The 23771-nt window shown below is 41.0% G+C and overlaps 1 protein-coding gene across 6 annotated transcripts; it reads left to right on the top strand.

Annotated features, from left to right (window-relative positions):
* The first annotated feature begins 957 nt into the window (after positions 1-957).
* Positions 958-19456, top strand: LOC311503643 (NLR family CARD domain-containing protein 3-like). Of its 6 annotated transcripts, XR_014699593.1 has the most exons (12): positions 958-1515; positions 4689-4826; positions 5679-5801; positions 10665-10787; positions 11842-11958; positions 12397-12590; positions 12687-14478; positions 14693-14860; positions 15195-15368; positions 15552-15725; positions 15858-16030; positions 16858-19456. XR_014699593.1 is itself a non-coding variant. In XM_084566494.1 (11 exons), the coding sequence occupies exons 1-11, from the start codon at positions 1484-1486 to the stop codon at positions 16862-16864; spliced, it is 3042 nt and encodes a 1013-aa protein (XP_084422620.1). In that variant the 5' UTR covers positions 958-1483; the 3' UTR covers positions 16865-19456. The 6 variants fall into 6 exon arrangements, 2 of the variants coding, with proteins under 2 accessions (XP_084422620.1, XP_084422619.1); XR_014699594.1 differs by having other exon boundaries at positions 15552-16030; XR_014699595.1 differs by having other exon boundaries at positions 958-1639; positions 15552-16030.
* Positions 19457-23771: the final 4315 nt, after the last annotated feature.

Below are 23771 nucleotides of genomic sequence, written 5' to 3'. Positions count from 1 at the left end.
AACCTTCTCCAAGTCGGCGGAAGAGAGGAAAAAACGGGTTCTTGCTAGCTGTCTCAGCTGCCCAAAACAGGATTGTACTACCTTGGTTACCTGTGAGTCAAATGATAGCTCTGAGTCGGAAATTACACCAAGGCCTCTTTCTGGATACAAAGTGTAGAGGGGAGACTGTCGGGAATGCAGGTGCTGGAGCTAGATGGAGTGAAAAGGATGACCTCTGTTTTTGATTCATTTAGCTGGAGAAAGTTGTTGGACATCCATGTTTTTATATCTGTCAGGCATGAAAGAGTGTGGGAAACATCTGAAGAGCCAGGTTTTAGTGGAACATATACCGTAACTGGGTGTCATCCGCATATAAATGAAAGTTTATGTTGTGCCTTTGAATGGTTCTCCCCAGGGGTAGCATGTAAATAGAAAAAAATATCATTCTGTCTGACATCTCCATGCCTTTAATAGGATATTAACATGTGAAGCTGCTAACTGTAACAATTTAAAGAAACATTTGAAAGAAAAATGTTACTTAACTTGATTAAAGATTTTCTTCTTCAAGAAAACCTTCATGTACCCCTCCATGGGGAAATTGCAGTTTTCAACAGCATACAAAAGAGCAGCAAAAACAAACATGAAGACATCAAACTACATCTGGAAATTGGATCGTTGACAACCATGGACGCTGCACTGTCCTACTGGTTTTACAGACAGTGAACTAACAACAAATGCTTGACTATTCTGTTGTTATCACAGACAGTTAACCAACCACAGCAAGGATAAAATTTTGATTTCAGAAGTGGGAGGGACACAAGTATTTTTAATAAAACTCTAATCTTTCAGTTCTCTGTTTTCTAGTAGTTCTTCTAGTTTTCTATTGCTACTTTTAAGTTTAATGTTCCCTTTTTTGGTTTGACTGGTTGTAAAGAATGTAACAAAACATTATCACCCAATTCTGTGTTTCACCTTGTTAGTCAACTTCACTCCAACTCAGTACCACCAATCTTACACTTATTTATGGAATATGGTAAACAGACCTTATTTACATAGCACCACTCAGTGGTGGGCAGGTCAAATTGGCATCACAGGTGGAGAGAAACTGAATAAAATGTCGGCACGCACATACGCACATGGACACCGATTCAAACGTTAATGCAAATGAAACCTCTGATATTACAATCCTTCTCGCTGACGTGACCCAGGCAGAACAAACGCCCAATTTACATTAGCAGAATAGGCGTGTTCGACTTCATGCAGATCTGTGCAGATCTGACTTGACGTGATGCATGCTGGGTTGAACAAGTTCATTTTAACCAATCATATTCGAGGTCTATGAGCATGAACAACCCAGCATGCATCACGTCAAGTCAGATCTGCACAGATCTGCAGAAGTCGAACACGCCTATAGATAAACTCACCAGATTTCCTGTAAATAAAGAGGGGAGGAGCTCACCTGAGCAGGAAGAGAACACTGAAATCAACTCTGACTCTGTTGTGAATGGACAGAAGGCGGTTGAACGATGAGGCAGGGTGAGTGTTAATGCAGCATTATAGTCCTTTTTCATGATAGTTTGACTTGTCACAGTGAGGAAACCACAGGAGTACCCATCTTTTGGGATCAAAAAGCCATGACAGGACCTCCCCTAAGTGGAAGGTAGCTATCATTAATACACCTGTGTTTTCCTCACTATGACCAATCAAAAAGTTAAATTATAATTTTTCTCTATGTGGATTGGGGAGGAAAGAAGATTCAGAATTGACTTCTGCCAAAACAAAGACATTTGTTGTGTTTTCTTGCCGTTTTGAGGAGTGCCACTTGACAGACTGGCTTGTCCTGATTCTTGTGTTCTGACGTCACACTCTGTGCTGCTTGTTTACCTCTAAAAAAGAAATGAAAGAAGCAAATAATGGAATCTCCAGTACCCAGATTTGACTGTATTGTCTTTGTAGGTGTACAACTAATTTCTGTGTGGTGTCTCAGTTCAGCAGAGACAACAAACTTAGAGCATGTTAACTATAAGGAGGATTAAATGATGATGGAGACTGCAGATCTGGAGAAGAAGTTGTCCCAAGTTCTGATTGTCTTGTATCTTTCCCTGATGGCAAACACACTATAGCCTTGGTGGTTCAGGTCTTTACCAGTGCTGTTAGCTCTCTAGTGTAGGCAGCTTGAATACACAGAATCCAGATCTGGAAGAACAGTTTCCAGTAATTGTGGAAAAAAAACTGAGTATAGATATACACTGATATATTTAGAATTCACTTGTGACAAGTCACGGAAATAAAAGTGCGTGTGGTGTTTTCTTTAAAGACGGGTTTGTCCTGATTCTTGAGCTCATTGTCAGTGTGGCTTGTTTACCTCTGACTCCATAAGAGCAGGACAAGAAGAGCAGAGCAGAGACTCCAGGCTCAACATCTTTGTCTATTAAGAGTCCAGACTTCATCCTCCAGACTTTCTTCAGTGATGTATCTGGACTTTCAGACACACAGTAAGAGGACTGCTACAAACCTGTGAACATCCAAACGACTCAAACGGTGACAATATTATTGAAAACTGTGTTAGCAAAATTACGAACAGTAACATCTCAGTCCAATCCATGGACTGACTGGGCCTTTCTGTGTGGAGTTTGCATGTTCTCCCTGTGTCTGTGTGGGTTCTCTCCGGGTACTCCAGCTTCCTCCCACCATCCAAAGACATGCTCATTAGGTTAACTGGTGATTCTAAATTGGTCGTAGGTGTGCGTGTGACTGTGACTGGTTGTCTGTCTCTCTGTGTTAGCCCTGAAATAGACTGGCGACCTGTCCAGGGTGTACCCCGCCTCTCGCTCGGTGACAGCTGGGATAGGCTCCAGCAGACCCCACGACCTTTAACAGGAATAACCGGGTACAGAAGATGAATGAATGAATGAGTTTGCAGGTGATGAGAAATCAAAGAAAGAAACAGGGCTGCGTTCAAGTGCTCCATCATGTGACCATTCCTCGCTCACTTTTTAACACATGAAACAAGGTTAAATAAAAAGATCAAGAGTCATTATCTATTTCTGTTACTGTCCCATTGATTCAGACACAATACATCTGGATACTTGTTTCTACCAAGTAAGGAGGGAGTGAGTTTGATGCTGTTTTCATCATAATGAAGAAAATGATTATATTGAATAAACAAATACACCTCTCTTTCTCTCACTGTCTCTCCCTTTCACTCATTGAGCCAGCGAGCAGTTTTAAAGTTATTTACTTTAAATGCTGCCAACTACACCTTGAAATAAAATACATTAGTAGATACTTAATAAAATACAGACTTAAAACTTCATTACAAATAAAAATCCATTACATTAAAATCATGCTTGAAAAAACAAGTAGAGAAATATTAGCAGTAAAGTTATTATCTTCATCTGCAACATAACTGTAGCTGTTAAATAAATCTAGATGAGTTAAAAATACATAAAATCATAAATATTTCTTCGCTGTGAACATAACACACTGAATTAGACAAGATGTGTGACATAGAACACAAACACTGGTCCAAAACCTGTATCTTTAATACGTTCCTGTGGTTCTCTGACCATATTCTAAGATACACAAGTATTTATTACTGCACTGTTCAGAAAACTCAGAAAATACTATTAGAACAGTGAAAAGAACAACATCACTTTACTGTACTGAGCAGAGCAGTTTGGATCCATTTTTTTACAGCACTTTAACAGGGTTCATTTCAGAGTGTGAGCAGCGTTGCACACAAACAAAGGTCAACATAACTAATCACACAATAAATAATAATTCACCGAAAACTACATATTCACAAACACACAGATCAGCCACAGCATTAAAACCACTGACAATAGAAGTAAATAACATTGACCATCTTGTGACAATTCAGTGTTCTGCTGCTATTTCACTTTTACCAAAAAAAAAAAAAAAAGCCTACATGATTCCATCGATGAAAGCCTGTCTATGTGTAAACTTAATGTTGTGAAATGTAGACACAGGATGGAAGATGGAGTTAAGAGAGGTACAGATGAGGACAGAGAAGAAAGGAGGGATGGAGAAGAGAGTGATCAGGAAAGGACAAAGAAAAGAAAGAAAGAGGAGACAAAAATAACTCTAAACCCAGGAAGTCTTGACCCAGATTGGACTAATATTGCAAGATTCAAGCCTCAGTTGTTCCATACTTCAAATAATAAGTTTCAATGACATAATTACTTTAAAATGAAGAAAATAAAGTAAACCTTTCATTGTTTCATATGAATATTCTGAGCTTACTGTATGTAGGCAACACAGACATGCTCTCAAGAGGAGAGAGTCAGAGTCCATATATCGAAGACACTCATTGGTTTGTTTACAGCCTTTAGACAGACACAGTATGTACAGCAATGGTACAATGTTCAAAAGATGGACAAGAAGGAGCCGCACAGTGACTGCTGTCATATGAAAACTAGAGAAAAGCTCTGTCCTGTTCTGTTCTGTTGTTCTGTTTAACTCTTTGTGGGAGAATGCAGCTCATTATAATGTTAGCTATTTAGCTCTGGTAGTTAACATTACAACAGATGTAACAAGCTAATAAAAACAAACCTTTAAAAGGTCTTACAAGTCATCAGGGGAGATTTCACTTTTGTGTTATGGTAACCAGGTTTGTGGTTTACATGACAGTTAGGAAATCAACTGACTGGAGACTGTAAACTCACTGTTCCTGGTTTACTTCTCAGACTGATGGAAGTCCAGAAGATGAAGGAAGAAAAGGACAGAGCAGAGTCTCCATTATCCAGCTGTCTGTCAATGAAGAGTGACGGGTCCAGGCTTGTACCTCCAGTCTTCAGTGATGAACCTGGACCCTCAGACACAAAGTAAGAGATCTTCTATGAACTCATTAATATGACTCTTTTAGAATCACTTCAGCCAGTTCCAGTACATTTTTTGTAACTGGTGGTTGAGCGTTAACAGTACAAATTATCTCAAGATCCTTTATAAAACACGATCTGAAACCCAGCCTGAAACCCCAAGAGAAAGCACTAAGGCGACGGTGGCATGGAAAAACTCTTTTAACAGAAAGAAACCTTGAGTAGAACCCAGCTCATATGGAGGGACCCATCTGATTGAGGCAAGTCATGTTGAGACAGGAAATAGAGAGAAGAGAGCAGCAGGAGGAACAAGATACACATCCATCTGTCATATTTTGTCATATCCATCTGTGACATCTGTCATATATTGAGTTAGCTGCTATAATGTTTGAATATTAAATGTATTATAGACACACAAATGAGGAGTAGTAAGAGAGAAGAAATTAGACAAGAAAGTAGAGGATAGGAGCTCTGTTCGAGAGAGAAGAGAGTAGAGTACATATGCTCAGTGCATCATCCCCCAGCAGTTTGGGCCTATAGCAGCATAACTAAGGGATGGTTCAGTCTGGCCCTAACTATAAGCTATATCAAAAAGGAAAGTCTTAAGCCTAACCTTAAAAGTAGAGAGGGTTATCTGCCTCCCTAACCCAGTCTGGGATAATTAGTCCAGTCTTCCTCCTAAAAAGAAAACAGCTGTCAGTCACCTATAGAAGCTGTAATCTAATCTCAGGGTACTATTACAAACATCAACCATTTTGTTATCTAGCTGTATTATATGTATTAACAGCTACTTAACTGACTTTTACTACATAAGTTATCAGGGCTTGATGAGAATAAAAACAAAATTTGCTTTTGGAGAGGTCAGTACCACAAACTTCAGAGAACAGAGTCTCTAGTATCCAGCTGTCTGTCAATGAAGAGTGACGGGTCCAGGCTTGTACCTCCAGTCTTCAGTGATGAACCTGGACCCTCAGACACAAAGTAAGAGATCTTCTATGAACTCATTAATATGAATCAGAATTTCAGTTATGTTGAAGGACTGATACAAACCAGTCTGGTTCTTTTCTGAGCAGAGTTTGCATGTTCTTCCTGTGAATGCATGGGGTTTCTGTGGGTTCTCTGGTTTCCTCCCACATTCCAAAGACACGCGTGTTACGTTAATTGGTGATTCTAAATTTGCCATTGGTATGCATGTGAGTTTGAATGGTTGTGTGTGTCTCTGTGGATTTCCTGTGATAGACTGGTGACCTCTAAGGGTGGACCCCATCTCTTGTCCAAGCTATAGTTTATGTATTAAGAACTACTTAAATGACTTGTGATATATGTGCTTTAGTAAGTAGAGTACAATACAAACCAATACTAACCTTAACCCTCGTATTATGTTAAGGGTCAGTTTGACCCATTTCAGTTTTTGTGCTGACCAAAGTACTGGTATTCCTTTTTTTTCTTCATGAAAGTTTGTGACTTTTCCTCATATAGGATCATGAACTGGTGTGTAAAATCTTGACACTTTGATGTGTCGTGGAATGTCTGTGCAGAGTTTGTATACAAAGATGATGTTGCAGGTCATTTTGACCCAGATACCTTACTGTGGGTAACTATTTGTTCAGATCCAAATTAAACATGTCTCTTTGATGACTTTATTTTGACTGCCCAATTATTTATATTTTGATTGTCTCTGAATAGACATTCAGACCCAGAGACCCAGGTGTGTCTCGGGGAGGAACTTCTCTCCCTTGTCCTTGTCACTCTTCTCATGTCATCTCTTTGACAAAAACAAAAAATGAGCTCCAGAACGTTTACAACTGAAGAAGCTTTATCATTGTTTTTTAGCTGGGATAGTGATGCAGAGGAAGAGATTTCAGAGACAGAGGATCTTTCAGAGACCGAGGACAATGTTACTGATGACCCAGATTGTCAATTGTCCTACGATGAGGAGGTTTCAGAGGACGAGCCTGCCGTTGTCTCTCCATCAGATGAAAACCAAGGAATGCAGCAATCATCGTCCACAGAGGGGACATGGGCATCTAAAGATGGTAATATGAAATGGTCAACATCACCACACAGACTGTCATCTTCCAATGTCATCAAAATGACTCCCGGTCCTACAAGATTTGCTGTCACGTGAGTTGATGATATTTAATCAGCATTTCAGCTCTTCATATCCCCACCAACAGAGAGGATTATACTGGACATGACTAACTTGGAGGGGAGACGTGTATTTCAAGAGAAATGGAAGCCACTGGATCAGACTGACTTGCATGCTTATATTGGAATTCTGTTATTAGATGGAGTGTACAGGTCAAAGAGAGAAGCAAATGCAAGTCTATGGAATGAAGAGAATGGAAGGCCAATCTTTCAAGCAACAATGTCTCTGGAGACATTTCACGTGATTTCTCATGTGATCCGTATTGACAACCGCGAAACCAGAGCTGGTCAACGTGAAACAAACTAGCTGCAATCAGACATGTATGGGATAAATGGGTCGAAATTCTACCTTTGTTGTACAATCCTGGTCCCCATGTTACTGTAGATGAGCGCATTGTTCCATTCAGGGGGCGTTGTCCTTTCTGACAGTACATTCCCAACAAGCCTGCCAAGTAAAACAGGATTACACAGACAAGATAACCACCCACTTCAGAGACAGCAGAGACGCATGGAGCCTCTGGCAGGGCATTCAGGCCATCACAGACTACAAGCCCGCGCCACAGAGCTGCGAGAGCAACCCCTCTCTGCTCAACAACCTAAACAGTTTCTTCGCACGCTTTGAAGAACAAAACAACACAAGGCCGGAGAAGACCCCCCTCCCCCCCATGATCAGCCCCTGTGCCTCTCCACTGCCAGCGTGAAGAGGGCACTTGACACCATCAACCCCTGCAAAGCAACAGGTCCAGACAACATTCCCGGACGTGTACTGAAGGACTGCGCAGAGGAGCTGAAGGAGGTCTTCACAGACATCTTCAACACTTCCCTGAAGCAAGCCACAGTTCCATCATGCTTCAAAGCCGCCACCATCATACCTGTGCCAAAGAAACCTGCACCATCCTGCTTCAATGACTACCGCCCTGTGGCACTGACACCCATCATCATGAAGTGCTTCGAACGGCTTGTCATGTCACACATCAAATCCACCCTCCCCCCCACCCTGGACCCCCACCAGTTTGCATACCGAGCCAAACGATCTACAGAGGATGCAATCTGCTCTGCCCTTCATCCAGCCCTTACTCATCTGGACAAAAAAGACACATATGTGAGAATGCTGTTCATAGACTTCAGTTCAGCATTCAACACAATAATACCGCAACAACTCATCTGCAAACTTGACAAACTAGGACTAAGCACCTCACTCTGCAACTGGCTATTGGACTTCCTCAGTCAGAGACCTCAAGTGGTGCGTGTTGGCAACAACACCTCAAGTAGCATCACACTGAGCACAGGGGCCCCTCAAGGCTGCGTGCTCAGTCCACTGCTCTTCACGCTGCTGACACACGACTGCACAACAACTCACAGCACCAATCACATCATTAAGTTTGCGGACGACACCACTCTGGTGGGTCTCATCACCAAGGGAGATGAGACTCACTACAGGAAGGAGGTTGACCTTCTGAGCAGGTGGTGCAGGAACAACAACCTACTGCTGAACGTCAGCAAGACCAAAGAGATCATTGTTGACTTCCGGAGAGGTCACACCGAACACCTGCCTCTGTCCATCGACGGTGCCGTTGTGGGGAGAGTGAGCAGCACCAAATTCCTGGGGGTGCACATCAGTGAAGACCTCACCTGGACCACCAACACTGCATCTCTGGTGAAGAAGGCTCAGCGGCGTCTCCACTTTCTCCGCAGACTCAGGCGGGCAGGTGCCCCACCACCCATCATGAACACCTTTTACAGAGGCACCATTGAGAGCATCCTTTCCAGCTGCATCACTGTGTGGGGCGGGAGCTGCACTGAATACAACAGAAAAGCTCTGCAGCGCATAATAAACACAGCTGGAAAGATCATTGGTGCCCCACCTCCCTCCCTGAAAGACATATACACCACCCGCCTCATCCGCAAGGCAACCACAATTGTGAGCGATGCAAGTCATCCAGCTCACAATCTGTTCAGCCTCCTGCCATCTGGGAAGAGGTACAGGAGCCTCCACTCCCGCACCACCAGACTCAGCAACAGCTTCATCCACCAGGCTGTTAGGATGCTGAACTCTCTCCCCTCAGTCACCAGGCTGTCAAGAAGATGACCCCCCCCCCCGCCCCCAAATGACTGAAATGACTGTTTTTGCACACCCATGCTGCTACGACAGAACTGTCCTGCAGTACAATGCCATTATGCTTCTATGACCATACTGTCTTTGCGCTACAATGCCATTTACTGCACAAACTTGTTGAAATGTCTATTTATTGTATTTATCTTTTTTAGCTATCTTTTTTTTAGTTATGTTTAACTCTAGGCTACTTTTTTAACTACATGTCTTGTCTTCACCGTGGGATGGAGGGGAACGTAATTTCGATTGCTTTGTATTTCTGGAACATGTGAAGAATCGACAATAAAGCTGACTTTGACTTTGACTTTGAAGTATGGCGTCAAAATATGGACAGCCTGTGATGCAAAATATAGCTATGCATGGAATATGCAAGTGTACACTGGAAAGCTACCTGGAGGTGCATCTGAGAAGAATCAGGGGATGCGTGTGGTTCTGGAGATGAGTGAAGGGCTGCAAGGTCATAACATCACATGTGACAACTTTCTTTTACATCCTAGCGCCTTGGAGATGAACTTCAGAAAACAAAACTGACTATGTTGGGAACAATCAGAAGAAATAAGCCAGAACTTCCCAGTGAAATTCTGAAGATGCAGGGAAGACCTCTCCACTCCTCAATGTTTGTTTTTACTGAGAAAGCATCAGTTGTTTCATACTGCGCAAAGAGAAGCAAGAATGTTCTTGTAATGAGCAGAATGCACAGAGGTGCATCTCTGAGCAGAAGAGAAGACATGAAACCACAAATGATCCTGGACTACAACTCCACCAAAGGAGGAGTTGACAATCTGGACAAGGTCACAGCAACATACAGCTGCCAGCGCAAGATTGCCCGTTGGCCCTTGGTGATTTTCTATAACATTGTGGATGTGTCTGCTTACAATGCCTATGTCCTGTGGACTGAAATCAACCAGCAATAGAATGCAGGCAAATTGTACCGATGTCGGCTTTTCCTGGAAGAACTCAGCAAAGCACTCGTCACTCCCAACATCCAGAGGCGAGCCAGGCCAGCTCGATCCCCAACAGCTGCAGCTGTCATTGAAAAGGTCAAGGTCGGGCCATCCAACCAATCTCCAATGGATCCAGTGGATACAGGTGTAAAGAAACGGAAAAGATGCCAGGTCTGTCCCTCCCGAGAGGACAGTAAAACAAGTAAATATAAATATAGTGTTCAAATACAGTGTTCAAATCAAAAATGTATTGATGTCTCTTTTCTAAATGTTTATATGATCTTAAATAAAGTTGTTATTGGTTTAACCTGTTTTTCTGACTGATTTGAGTGGATTTACGGGTCAAAATGATCCGCAACATAATCAATGTAATTTTTTTCAACATAATACGAGGGTTAAAAGTAGAGAGGGTTATCTGCCTCCCTAACCCAGTCTGGGATAATTAGTCCAGTCTTCCTCTTAAAAAGAAAACAGCTGTCAGCCACCTAGAGAAGCTGTAATCTAATCTCAGAGTACTATTACAAACATCAACCACTTTGTTATCTAGCTGTATTATATGTATTAACAGCTACTTAAATGACTTGTATTACATAAATTATCAGAGATTGATGAGAATAAAAACAGAATTTGCTTTTGCAGAGGTCAGTACTACAAACTTCAGAGAGCAGAATCTCCAGTATCCAGCTGTCTGTCCATGAAGAGTGACGGGTCCAGGCTTGTACCTCCAGTCTTCAGTGATGAACCTGGACCCTCAGACACAAAGTAAGAGATCTTCTATGAACTCATTAATATGACTCTTTTAGAATCACTTCAGCCAGTTCCAGTACATTTTTGTAACTGGTGGTTGATTTATTTTACTAAAATGTATTTGCTAAAATACTTTAAAGAGGTTTTTGTGACACATATAAAACTATTAAATCTACTTCAATTCAATTTTATTTAAATAGTGTCAATAACAGTACAGATTATCTCAAGATCCTTTATAAAACACGATCTGAAGCCTAGCCTGAAACCCCAAGAGAAAGCACTAAGGCAACGGTGGCATGGAAAAACTCTTTTAACAGGAAGAAACCTTGAGTAGAACCCAGCTCATATGGAGGGACCCATCTGATTGAGGCAAGTCATGTTGAGACAGGAAATAGAGAGAAGAGAGCATCAGGAGGAACGAGATATACATCCATCTGTCATAGATATATACATCTAACTAAAGCATACAAGTAGAATCTAATCATGATACAAATACAAGATATAGCTGATGATGTTGCATGACAGTTTGATAATGAATATAAATAAAGCTTTTACTGACAACAGCTGTTCTATTACAGGCGAGTTAGCTGCTATAATTGTTGAATATTAAATGTATTATAGGAACACAAATGATGAGTATTAAGAGAGAAGAAATTAGACAAGAAAGCAGAGGATAGGAGCGCTGTTCGAGAGAGAAGAGAGTAGAGGACATGTGCTCAGTGCATCATCCCCCAGCAGCCTAGGCCTATAGCAGCATAACTAAGGGATGGTTCAGTCTGGCCCTAACTATAAGCTTTATCAAAAAGGAAAGTCTTAAGCCTAACTTTAAAAGTATAGAGGGTTATCTGCCTCCCTAACCCAGTCCGGGATAATTAGTCCAGTCTTCCTCCTAAAAAGAAAACAGCTGTCAGTCACCTATAGAAGCTGTAATCTAATCTCAGGGTACTGTTACAAACATCAACCATTTTGTTATCTAGCTGTATTATATGTATTAACAGCTACTTAAATGACTTTTATTACATAAGTTATCAGAGATTGATGAGAATAAAAACAAAATTTGCTTTTGCAGAGGTCAGTACTACAAACTTCAGAGAGCAGAGTCTCTAGTATCCAGCTGTCTGTCCATGAAGAGTGACGGGTCCAGGCTTGTACCTCCAGTCTTCAGTGATGAACCCTCAGACACAAAGTAAGAGATCTTCTATGAACTCATTAATATGAATCAGAATTTCAGTTATGTTGAAGGACTGATACAAACCAGTCTGGTTCTTTTCTGAGCAGAGTTTGCATGTTCTTCCTGTGAATGCATGGGGTTTCTGTGGGTTCTCTGGTTTCCTCCCACATTCCAAAGACACGCATGTTACGTTAATTGGTGATTCTAAATTTGCCATTGGTATGCATGTGAGTTTGAATGGTTGTGTGTCTCTGTGGTTTTCCTGTGATAGACTGGTGACCTCTAAGGGTGGACCCCATCTCTTGTCCAAGCTATAGTTTATGTATTAAGAACTACTTAAATGACTTGTGATATATGTGCTTTAGTAAGTAGAGTACAATACAAACCATTTACCATTTTTACATTTATCACAAAATTTGTCATGGTTTTAGTGATAAATAAATGTGTTGACAGAGAGAGGAAAAGGAGTCATGTGTCTGTGGAGGAGCAGCTGTCCTGCTGTGCTTTGTGTCAGGATGTCCTGAAGGATCCAGTCTCTACCTGCTGTGGACACTGGTTCTGTAGGCAGTGCATTGCCTCATACTGGGACCAGTCTACTTCATCAGAAGGCTTCTTCTGTCCACGATGTGGACGAAGATCCCGAACAAGTAAGACTGTACATCTGTCTGCTGATGGGCTCTGTTCTGGAAACTGGAATTGCAAAATGTATTGTACAAATATTACATTTTCATTTTTCCCCACAGATGTTTGTCTGCAGGAAGTTTTAGATGAACATAAGATCAGTCTAGGGAGGAAGTGTGGACGTGTGATTGAAGGAACCGATGTAACAGGAAGTGGAACTCTCCTCAACACGATCTACACTGAGCTTTACATCACAGAGGGACAGAGTGTACAGGTTAATACCCAACATGAGGTGAAGCAGCTTGAGACAGCTTCCAAGAAGTCCCTCCATGGTACTCCAATCAAGTGCCACGACATCTTTAAAGCCTTACCTGACCAACAGAGACACATCAGAGTGGTTCTGACCAACGGCGTTGCTGGTGTTGGAAAAACCTTCTCAGTGCGGAAGTTCACTCTGGACTGGGCAGAGGGTTTGGAAAACCAAGATGTCAGTGTGGTGATTGTGCTTTCATTCAGGGAGCTGAACTTGATAAAAGATGAGCAGTACAGTCTTCTCAGGCTGCTCCATGTTTTCCATCCAACATTACAGAAGGTCACAGCAGAGAAGCTGGCTGTCTGTAAACTTCTGTTCATCTTTGATGGCCTGGATGAAAACAGACTTTCACTGGACTTCAACAACAGTGAGGTTGTGTCTGATGTCACACAGAAGGCATCAGTCAACATTCTGCTGACAAACCTCATCAAGGGGAAACTGCTTCCCTCAGCTTTGGTCTGGATAACTTCCAGACCTGCAGCAGCCAATCAGATTCCTCCTACATGTGTTGACAGAGTAACAGAAGTACAAGGCTTCAATGATGTCCAGAAGGAGGAGTACTTCAGGAGGAGGTTCAGTGATGAAGAACTGTCCAGCAGAATCATCTCCCACATCAAGACCTCCAGGATTCTTCACATCCTGTGTAGAATCCCAGTCTTCTGCTGGATCACTGCTACAGTCCTGGAGCACATGTTGACTACAGAGCAGAAAGAAGAGTTGCCCAAGACCCTGACTGACATGTATTCACACTTCCTGGTTGTTCAGACAAAGAGGAAGAAAAACAAGTACAACGAAGGACATGAGACGAGTACACAGGAGCTGATGGAGGCTGACAGGGGATTTCTCTTGAAGCTGGGGAGGCTGGCGTTTGAACATCTGGAGAAAGGTAACATTTTGTTCTACCCAGAAGACCTGGAGCGCTGTGGTCTTGATGTGGCAGAGGTCTCAGTATACTCAGGAGTTTGTACAGAGATCTTCAAAAGAGAGAGTGTCATCTTCCAGAAAACAGTCTACTGCTTTGTTCATCTGAGTCTTCAGGAGTTTCTGGCTGCAGTCTACATGTTCCACTGTTACACCAACAGGAAAACAAAGGTGCTGGAGGACTTCCTGGGGAAAGACTTCCAGCATCCCACTAAGCCTCTGGACGACTTCCTGTTTAGAGTTATGGAGAAATCCCTGCAGAGTAAAAATGGTCACCTGGACCTGTTTGTTCGTTTCCTTCATGGCCTCTCTCTGGAGTCCAACCAGAGACTCTTAGGAAGCCTTCTGGGTCAGACAGAGGATGGTCCAGAAACTATCCAGAGAGCCATCAACAACCTGAAGGATATGAATACAATTCAATTCTGTCCTGAAAGAAGCATCAACACCTTTCACTGTCTGATGGAGATGAACAACCTCTCAGTTCATCAGGAGATCCAAGAGTTCCTGAAGTCAGAGAACAGATCAGAGAAGGAACTCTCTGGGATCCACTGCTCAGCTCTGGCCTACATGCTGCAGATGTCAGAGGAGGTTCTGGAAGAGTTGGACCTGGACAAGTACAACACAACATCGGAAGGACGACGTAGGCTGATCCCAGCTTTGACGAACTGTAGAAAGGCTCGGTGAGTCCTGACGTGATCATTAACATAAACAATCAGTATAGATTAGTAATTTAGTTTTTCAAATATGCATCGTATTAAACTGAACAACAGATGTGAAGAGGAGATGTTCATCAGATTATGACTTCAAACTGTTCATATGTTCACATGCATTCAGTTTGTATTTAGAATGTAAATCATCTGCTTTTACAACAGATTTTATGTTTTCTAATGACAGACTTACTGACTGTGGAGTATCAAAGACTTTCTGTGTGGTATCAGCTCTGAAATCTAACCCTTCCTACCTGAGAGAACTGGACCTCAGTGTAAATGGTCTGCAGGATTCAGTCGTGAAGTTGCTGTCTGGTGGACTGGAGAGTCCAAACTGTAAACTGGAGATTCTGAGGTCAGTTCACTGACTGCAGCTGCTGTAGGTTTTCTTTATTTATCCAGGTCAAATCACTGAGTGATGTGTCAAAATCTGAAGAAGTCCCTACGTTTTCTAAAATGTTCTGTCTTTCCAAATGTCTTATGGCTACAAATATACTGAAAACTTTAAAATCTTTTCCAAAATACACTGATAATCAGTGACTGGATGCTTAATCATGTGTTACATTTAGTAGTTATGTCTGGTTGAAATGATAATGATCCACAATAACAGAAGGACTAAGCCAGTCTGCACATTTTAACAAAACATGTCCGATTAGAATTTTTATCTAAATCTCTTCTTCTTCATTCAGATTGAGGCACTGTGGTTTCATGGATGCCAACTGTGCTGACCTTGTCTCAGCTCTAAAGTCCAACCCCTCCCATCTGAGAGAACTGGACCTGAGTGGAAACAATCTTCAGGATTCAGGAGTGAAGCAGCTGTGTGGTTTTCTGGAGAGTCCAGAGTGTAGACTGGAGACTCTGAGGTCAGACACCATGTTTTATTTGTCAGATGAGGTTAAATTTTTGTAAAAGCTAACACATATGTTTCTATACATGGAGCCTCTGGTGGAACTGGCTGAAGTCATTTCGTCTTTATTGAAGCAGCACTGAATGATTCTGAGCAGGAACTTTTCCTTCTAAACTCACATCTTTTAATCTTTATTCAGGTTGGCTGGCTGCAGTTTGTCAGAGATCAGCTGTGACTTTCTGGTCTCAGCTCTGAAGTTCAACCCCTCTCATCTGAGAGAGCTGGACCTGAGTGACAACTATCTGCAGGATTCAGGAGTGAAGAAGATGCTTGATCTGAAGACGAGTCCAGACTATAGACTTGAGACTCTAGGGTCAGTATGAGGTTGCAGTCAGCAAGCATGCTGCTTTCATGGGTTTGGGTATTTTCCAGAAGCTTGTTGAGATCATGTGTTTTGTGTGAGTTGATGTGAAGACTGTTGTTGTTGTTCTGATCATGTATTCAGGAAATAAATCTGGATTCCAACTGACAGCCTTACAAGATGCACAGGGACAGTGGTGGTCACTGATCAAACTGGCCTACCATCAAATCTGATCTCAGATTGTTTGTTTTATCATTTCATCAGCAAACAACTGATCACAGCTCTGAGATCAGTCTGACTGAAGCCTGCACATCCAGGTACCACCATTACACTTAGTAACCATGAGCAGAGTTATCACATTTGTTTCTCTGTCCTTGTGATATCTTCAGGCAGCAACGGTCTGAATTGAAGCCCGTGTGGAAGTGCAAAAACTGCAGTTCATTGAATGGCTGCTCGAGGCTGGCTCCAAAATCCCCCAAATTAAAATGCCCAACTTTAAAACAAGAAACATTTTTAGTCTCTATGCCTTATTTCACTATTCATGACAACTGTACGGGGGGTGATTTTTTTTCTAACACGTTCGTTTATTATTAATTAAGGTTTAAAATTCTGCATAATTAAGGGTGTTCCCGCTTTGAGTGACTGGAGACGTATGGGCGCTGATGGGTTTGTCCACAGCTAGCTTTTATATAGCTTCGTGAGAACTTACCTAGGAAAAAGGGGGAGTTGCCGTGCTTTGCTGCTTGCTGCTGCTTGCACCTCAGCGGTGGAAATACGGTATACATCCAGGCTGCCTCAAGTCCGCCCCAACATGATGCCCATGGTTATATTTGGAGTATCCGAGTGTGGGCAGAGAAAAGCACAACCAACATGGTGACCAAAGCCTCCGCCCACTTCGGGCTTCATTTTTGAATTTCAGAATCCAATGGGTGACGTCACAATGGGTTTGTCCATAGTATATGCAGTCGATGGATATCTTCAGCGACAGCCTCCATCTTTATTAGTCAGCTGATATTTCAGAAACAGATGAGATGTTCATCAACACACATAGATTCTTCCTTTAAATGGAGCAGCAGTAAACCCATCACTAAAGTGTTCTCTTCTCTTCACTCTTCTCTTCTCTCCTCTCTTCATTTTTCTACAGATGGTGATAATGCTCTTGTTAAGGTGAGAGGGAAGAGGAAGGTGTGTGAACTGTGAGAAGATGAGCTGTGAGAAGATGACCCAGAGAAACTGGAGCAGCAGCATCTTGTGCGTAGAGAGACTCCGCATGGTGTTGCAGTGGATAGCAGGGTATGAACCTGCCGGCCAGTTGGGGACAGTTCTCCCTGGGCCTGCATGGTTTTCTCTGGATGCTCTGGCCTATTTACATAGCCCAAAAACATTCTTATTAGGTAAATTCATGATTCTAAATTGGACATAGGGGAGCATCTAAGTGTGAACAGTTTTTTTTATCTCTTTCTGTAGCTCATTGATAGACTGCCGGCCTGTCCATGGTGTCCCCCGCCTCTCGCCGAATGTCTAACAGGATAGGCTCTAGCCCAGCCACTACCCTAGAGGATAAACAGTAATGTATAATAGATGGTTGGATGAACATTTTAGCTAAAAGTGAAGGCTAATAGTTGCAAGGTGCATTCCTTGTGAGTTTTTGAGGGTGCAGCCCCAAGACACATTGAAAACTCACTATTCAGATAGACTGCTTGTTGGTCGGTGTCAGATCTTTTGATTGCGTTATCTGGAGAGCTTTCCTCCCAGATGAATTAAGTGGCCACATTCATGACTAATCTGGTGTTGTTACATCAACAAACAGTGTTAGAAACACACATACATGTTGAATTTACGTGGCCTTATAGGCTCCTAAAATGGAGAATGCCACGCTGAGAAACAAGTCAACAAAAGGTCAAAAGAAGAGGCCTCATATATTCTTCTTCCTCATATATGAGGAAGAAGAACTGTAGCCAGCCCTTTCTACCACAGGGAATCCAGAGTACCAAGCAGAATGCACTGCTCCACCTGCATGTCACCACCACCTGATCTGTCAACCACAGAACCTGGGGCTGAAGAGCAAAGATCAGTAGTATAAGGAAATCGAGGATAAACTGAAGAATAATTTGATGAGCCACTAACATGTAATCAGCTAAGAATCCTCATAATGCATGATTAATAATTTGAAAGTAAGTTATTTATGTTATACATACATACCATGTTGTTTCCATATTGTTTGAGAAAAATACATTGTTGTAGATGAATTTTGCTCACGTTAAAGAAAATGTGCACCTTGAATATTAATTATTTTACATTATATATCAACATGTAACTATGCAGGATTTTTAAGACACAAACTGTTGAAATCACTGAAATTCATGTTAATCACAGTCTACAGTTGATTTGGTTCAACATTATACTGTGCACTACATTCTGTTTGTTCTGTTTTGTATTCATTATGTTTCACTTACAATGTTATTGCTAGTTTAAATGTCTGTTAGTATCACTCGATGTCTTTGAATGCTCAGCGGAACGGAGTGGGAGAACGAGACATGGGTTGTGTGAAAACAGGAATTGATCTTAATAACTGTGTTCAGATCTGGACACCTGAAATCAAGGAAGACAGAGTGAAGAAGAACGTATGGCTACTCACGTTCACATCCTCCTCTCCCTGACCCCTACATTAGCCAGCTGACAGACAGAAACATGAACTCAGATAGAAATATAAATAGCTCATGGGTGAATGCCAAGTGTTCTGTGTCCAAGTGGCAATTGCACAGCATGTGGGTGGTTCATCGTGATGTCACCATTTTTCTACTAAATAGTAGAGGAAGAGGAATAGAAAGCTGAAGTGATCTGAGATCATTTGTCTGTTCTCATTAGCGAGCTGGTCAGAAATTGTCTTAGTTCCCATCTGTTGGCTTCTGCTGAATGTTTGGGAAAAAGGGTGTAAAGTTCTGAAGTAAAACTTAAATCTGAAATGATCTTCTTTGACTAAAACCAAATACTCCTCATATAGTCACATGGTGACGCCACCCAGATGCTTTGGTTGTAAGGATGATGTGAAGTAGGAGAAGAAGAGGAGACAACACAAGGAACGATATAGAAAGTACTGTAAAAGTCTATAAAGCTGAATGTTGGAACACAACCCTAGACAAACATAATCTGGAGTTTATTTAAAGCTACTAATAAAAGAACTGAGTACATCTCAAGTTTTCTGAGTGCTTCATGAGAGCTGTCAGCTTGTGATGAGATCACCAAGGACTCATGCTAATACCAGGTGTGGACTGGGCCTTAGAACTAAAGAAACCTGGAATGTCTCCAAGAACCAAACAGAGGTCCAGATGTTTTCTACTGGAGCTCTTAAGATTACCAACTGGGTTAACTTTACCTCGAACCAGTGGTTTAGTTTGACCCAGTAATTTATATTCCTTTTATTACTGCTGGGTACTTACCTTAAAGCTCTTTTGATCCAGTGCCTAAAACACGAAAATTGTCACAAATGTATTATTACTTGTACACAGGCCAGCTGACAGTCTTGCCTGGGCCCGGGACGAGATAATCTTAGATGCCCATCAGTTTAGATGTTTAGATGCCCATCAGTTTTTTCTTCTGTTGCCAACACAAGTTATTATGTGACAATTGATTGATGTGACTGGTGGAGTTCATTTACACGATTAACTGACTCCAAGTTTGATTCAGACACATATGGCGTCCAGAAGAACATCTGTTGTTACAGATTGATTTTAGTTCTTGTTCCATCCTTCCTTCCATGTGTTAAAATATGATTTAGTGATTAACCTGCAGCATACTTAGTTTTTACTCTTGAAGTTTAGTACTGCTTTTAACTTTGCTAAATTGACAAAAATTAGAAGTTAGTTAAAGATTTCAGAGTATTTCTCCCTAAAAAGTTATGTCTTGCAGTTAGGATATTTTTAATACTTTTCCAGTTTTCCATGAGTGTCAACTCAACGCATCTGTTTGTAACCATTCAAGGCATTCAGGGGGGTGAAAGTGTTCCTTTTGTTTGTTCACGCATTTTGTGTTGATAGAACAGAAGAAGGCAGCTGCAGGGTGAGTCCACAGATATAGAATTCACTGTCCTGTTTTTACAGACCTTGAACTAACCATGGACGCATGGACTGTCCTGTTGTTTCTATGTACAGTGAACTAACCACACACTGGTAACATCAAACATCTGCTGATGTTTCAATCTCTCCAAGCAGGCAGTTGATCAGGATGTGTGTATTTACTGGAGACGTTTAGAGGTCCCTTAAAGAAACTGCCAAATATATTTTAAAAACTACTGAACTCTAGGAATAACCTGACGGACACAATGATTCTCTTTAGCCTTTTTTGGCATATTTATTTGAGACTAACACAACCTCACATTTTTCTTCAGTCATGGAGGGATGAACTCGGAACCCCACATACAGAAACAAGCCTGGGCGTGGCCTAAACAAAATGTGATGACACAGTATGAGAAACAAAATACTGCACCTCAGTAAACAGCAGTACAGTCACATTTCACATCACAACAAATGAGTACACTAAATAAAAGAATGTCTCAACAGAAGCACTAACTACTCCTCAGATCAGACTATTTCCTGGAAGCTTCCCACTGATTCTCTAAATGGACTCTGATAGAGATGTTGATGAGGTCAGTTGCAGTTCATCTAAATGACTTGAAATACTCAGTAAACATACATCAATAAACATGATGTATCAAAATAAAGACAAATTATTTTTATATGATTTTACCACTTGCGATTAAACATATGGTCATTAAATCACTTTAATATGCAGGGCTATATACATATGAAACGGGACATTTGTGTTGCATCAGTCAAAGTCAAATAAAGTCTGAAAGGTTGATATGCAGTAAACACACTGCTGCTACAGTTTAAATAATATACATATACTTTTATATAATATAAAAAGATCTCATGTGGAGAAGCTTGTCAACAGATTTTACTCAGAAACAGTAAAAGTAAATAATCCAGCAGATCCGTCTCCATCATTCCTCCTGTTAGATAGAGACACTGAATGAAACTGAACCTTTAAATTCTCTTGAATTCCATGAGTTCACATGAAATGTGTTTGAAAAATAAGCAGCAAGGCTTCATTGTCTTTGGTACGACTGCAAAATACAGTGTAAAATGTTTAAATCACAGATATATTTTGTATTTCACAAGAGAAAATGCTTTCAGGATGAAGAGTTAGTTTACAAAGGTAACAGTCTCTCAGTCTTTTTCTTGTTTTAACACCAATGACAACATTTGTTCAAATATTCTAACTTATTGTGATAAAACAACCAACATGTGTTTCCTGTCTGGTGTTCCTTCCTGTGATTCCCCCTTTGATTGTTTCATTGGTTTCTCCTTGTGTTCTCTGTCCTGATTAGTTTCACCTGTGTCTGGTTAACCTGTGCCCTCCTGTATTTATAGCCCTGTCTTTCCATTTGTTCTCGGTTGCATCATTTGTCATCCCGCCGTGCTCATGCCTCCTAGTGTTTTTTTCTCTTCATGTTTGAATTACCGGCCATCTCTGTGGCACTTTCTGTTTTTCTTGTTTTCATTGAATAAATTTTGTGCCAACTCCTGCCTCAGCCCGCTCTGTCCTGCACTTGGGTCTTATCCCACTACCCGCAAACCTTGATACCTAAAACAAGAACAAGCTTTAACACACTGGAAACATCCTGACAGCAAATAAATCACCTGAACTAATTCTTAGACGTCTCCCCACATATGCTGCCTCTGCAGATACAGAATAATTTTATGACTGACAACAAATAGATGTAACTTATCAATCCAATCAAATTCATTGTTATGTCTTGTTACAAAATTGTGATATGTTTAAAATTCTAGACTAGAACATTACCTTTCATTAGACCCCGACTGAGTCTGTCTCTGTGCTGTTACAATACATGTGTTCAGCAGTTCTCACTTTAGAGACAAACTGAAGGAAATAAAAGTTAATGTTAATGTTTTGGAAAAATTTCAATGTGAAAAAATAAGTTGAACAGAGAGTTGAAACACAACCAACTCTTGTGTCACCATGGTGACTGCAGCAACTTGGGTCAGGTTTAGGCACCAGAATCACTTGGTAAGGTTAAGCAAAATATATAAATATGTTTTTAAAATTTTTTAAATTATTTCAAAACAGTGAATGTGTTAGAAAGTCATGAAGGCAAACGTTTATAGGCTGTTTCAATCTGAGGACATAAGAGAACAAGAACGTCCAGCATCTACTGAGTAAAGAAAAGACTTTGTCTCTCTTTGACTGTTTCATTGAACATTTAATCCACAAACTGTAACTGGTTGTTACACACTCTGTAACACTGAGAATCACTTCTGTCTTCAATCTCTTCTACTTGGATGAAACTAAACTGACTCTGAAATGAAGATCAGTCCTGTAAGAATTGGCGGCCTGTGTTCTGTAAACTTTGTTTCGGTCTTTGCTGCAGTAGAGAAAGAAGTTGAAAGTTAACAGCTGATAGAGTTTCACAGTTCATCTAAAACTGTACATTCCACATAGAGATTTCAGATTTTAGAGAGAAGGAAAAGAAAACTGACTCTGTTGCTGATACAGCCCGACTTACGACTGGATCCAGTTCCAGATCAGTTTCTTACAGTATGACAGTATGATGTAAACACGGTGAAAGTGAAGAAGAAGAGTGCCACGTTGCCTTCAGGGTCTTCACTCTTTGCAAGAAAAGTGTCCAAACATGTTCAGTGACATGAGGCTGGAATGACTGATGAGAATCAAAACATAGACCACATGTTCCTGTATGTGGAAGCTGCCTTTAAAGAAAGAGATTCAGAGTCTGACTCTTTCACCATCTATGTTCTTCTGTCAACAAATCAAACTGATCAAAACCAACAATGAACTTGTAAATCAGTCACTGTGTTATTGCTATGTTTATTGACTCACTGGAGACACCGTACTGAAGAACACTCATAGTAGGCTCCCGGGGTGGGGGCCAAGGTTGTCATAGTGCTGGATGCCAGCTACCTATATGTTGTCTTATTGCATCCTCCTTCGTGTTGCTTAATAAACCAGGTTATGAGCACTAACCCTGCTTCATTCATGAGAACATGAAACGTCTTGAGACGATTTGTATTGTTATTGACGCTATATGAATAAAATTGAATTGAATTGAACTGATCCGACTATCAACTACTGTACTGTGTACGCTCATATTTTTGTGAACTGTGAACTGAACGCATTATTTCTCCAACTGTGTAGACGTGAGTTTCGCTCATTCTGGAGGGAAATGACGACGTTCACCTCCATTCAGGGAAAAATGCAAGAAAAGTTTTACGACATTTATGGCATATGCATGGCTGGTGCCTGGTTCAGCTGAAAGAGAAGCCATGTCCAACACCACAGCAGCAACTGATCCACACAAACAGTTGAGATATTTCCTACTATATAGCCTACAGTCAATGGTTATTCAAAAAAACACTACAGATCCTGGAGGGAAAAAAAACATCACGTCCTGGGGATGGATGGGCAGGTCAGTCAGAGATCTATCCAACAAGTATAGCTCGAAGCTGCTTTAACATAATAATAATAATAAAAATAATAAAATTAAAAAATAAACACAAACTGTTCATTTTGGAGTCCATGAACTTAGATCAAAATTAAAAAAAAAAAACTATGAACAAGTTCACTTTTATCTGTGTGAACTGAGCTCATCTGTGTCAGTTCTTGTTTAGTGTGAACTCATACAACAGTGGTGTTCAAAGTCTCATTTAGCTTTTTGTTCCACTAGGTCTATTTGATCAAATTAAAGACTCATCATTAATCCACAGTGTTGCTCTGACTGACGTGTCTTCATTACTAAAATATGAGCTCTGTAGTTTTTTTAGAAGCAGCTGCACAGACTAATAACTGAGATCACTGTCTCACTTCAACCTGGTGTGTCAATGAATGAACGAATGAATGAATGATGGTGTTAGAGCGTCCCCTGCTGGACAGAAACTAAACAAAGCTCATCTGTGGTCAGAGCTCCTCTGTGATACAATTATTACAAAATAAGTCAAAGAAAAACATTTTAATGAAAGATAC

Source organism: Chelon labrosus (assembly GCF_963514085.1).
Source record: "Chelon labrosus genome assembly, chromosome: 18".
Taxonomy (NCBI): domain Eukaryota; kingdom Metazoa; phylum Chordata; class Actinopteri; order Mugiliformes; family Mugilidae; genus Chelon; species Chelon labrosus.
Note: the sequence above shows the minus strand (reverse complement) of the source record. Positions and strands in the feature narration are given on the sequence as shown.

Coding starts and splice junctions, on each gene's coding strand:
- LOC311503643 (XM_084566493.1), top strand. CDS start 1,484: ATGGACAGAAGGCGGTTGAACGATGAGGCAGG. Junction 10,788..11,841: donor CCTGGACCCTCAGACACAAA/GTAAGAGATCTT, acceptor TTGCTTTTGCAG/AGGTCAGTACTACAAACTTC. Junction 12,591..12,686: donor TGGACGAAGATCCCGAACAA/GTAAGACTGTAC, acceptor TTTTCCCCACAG/ATGTTTGTCTGCAGGAAGTT.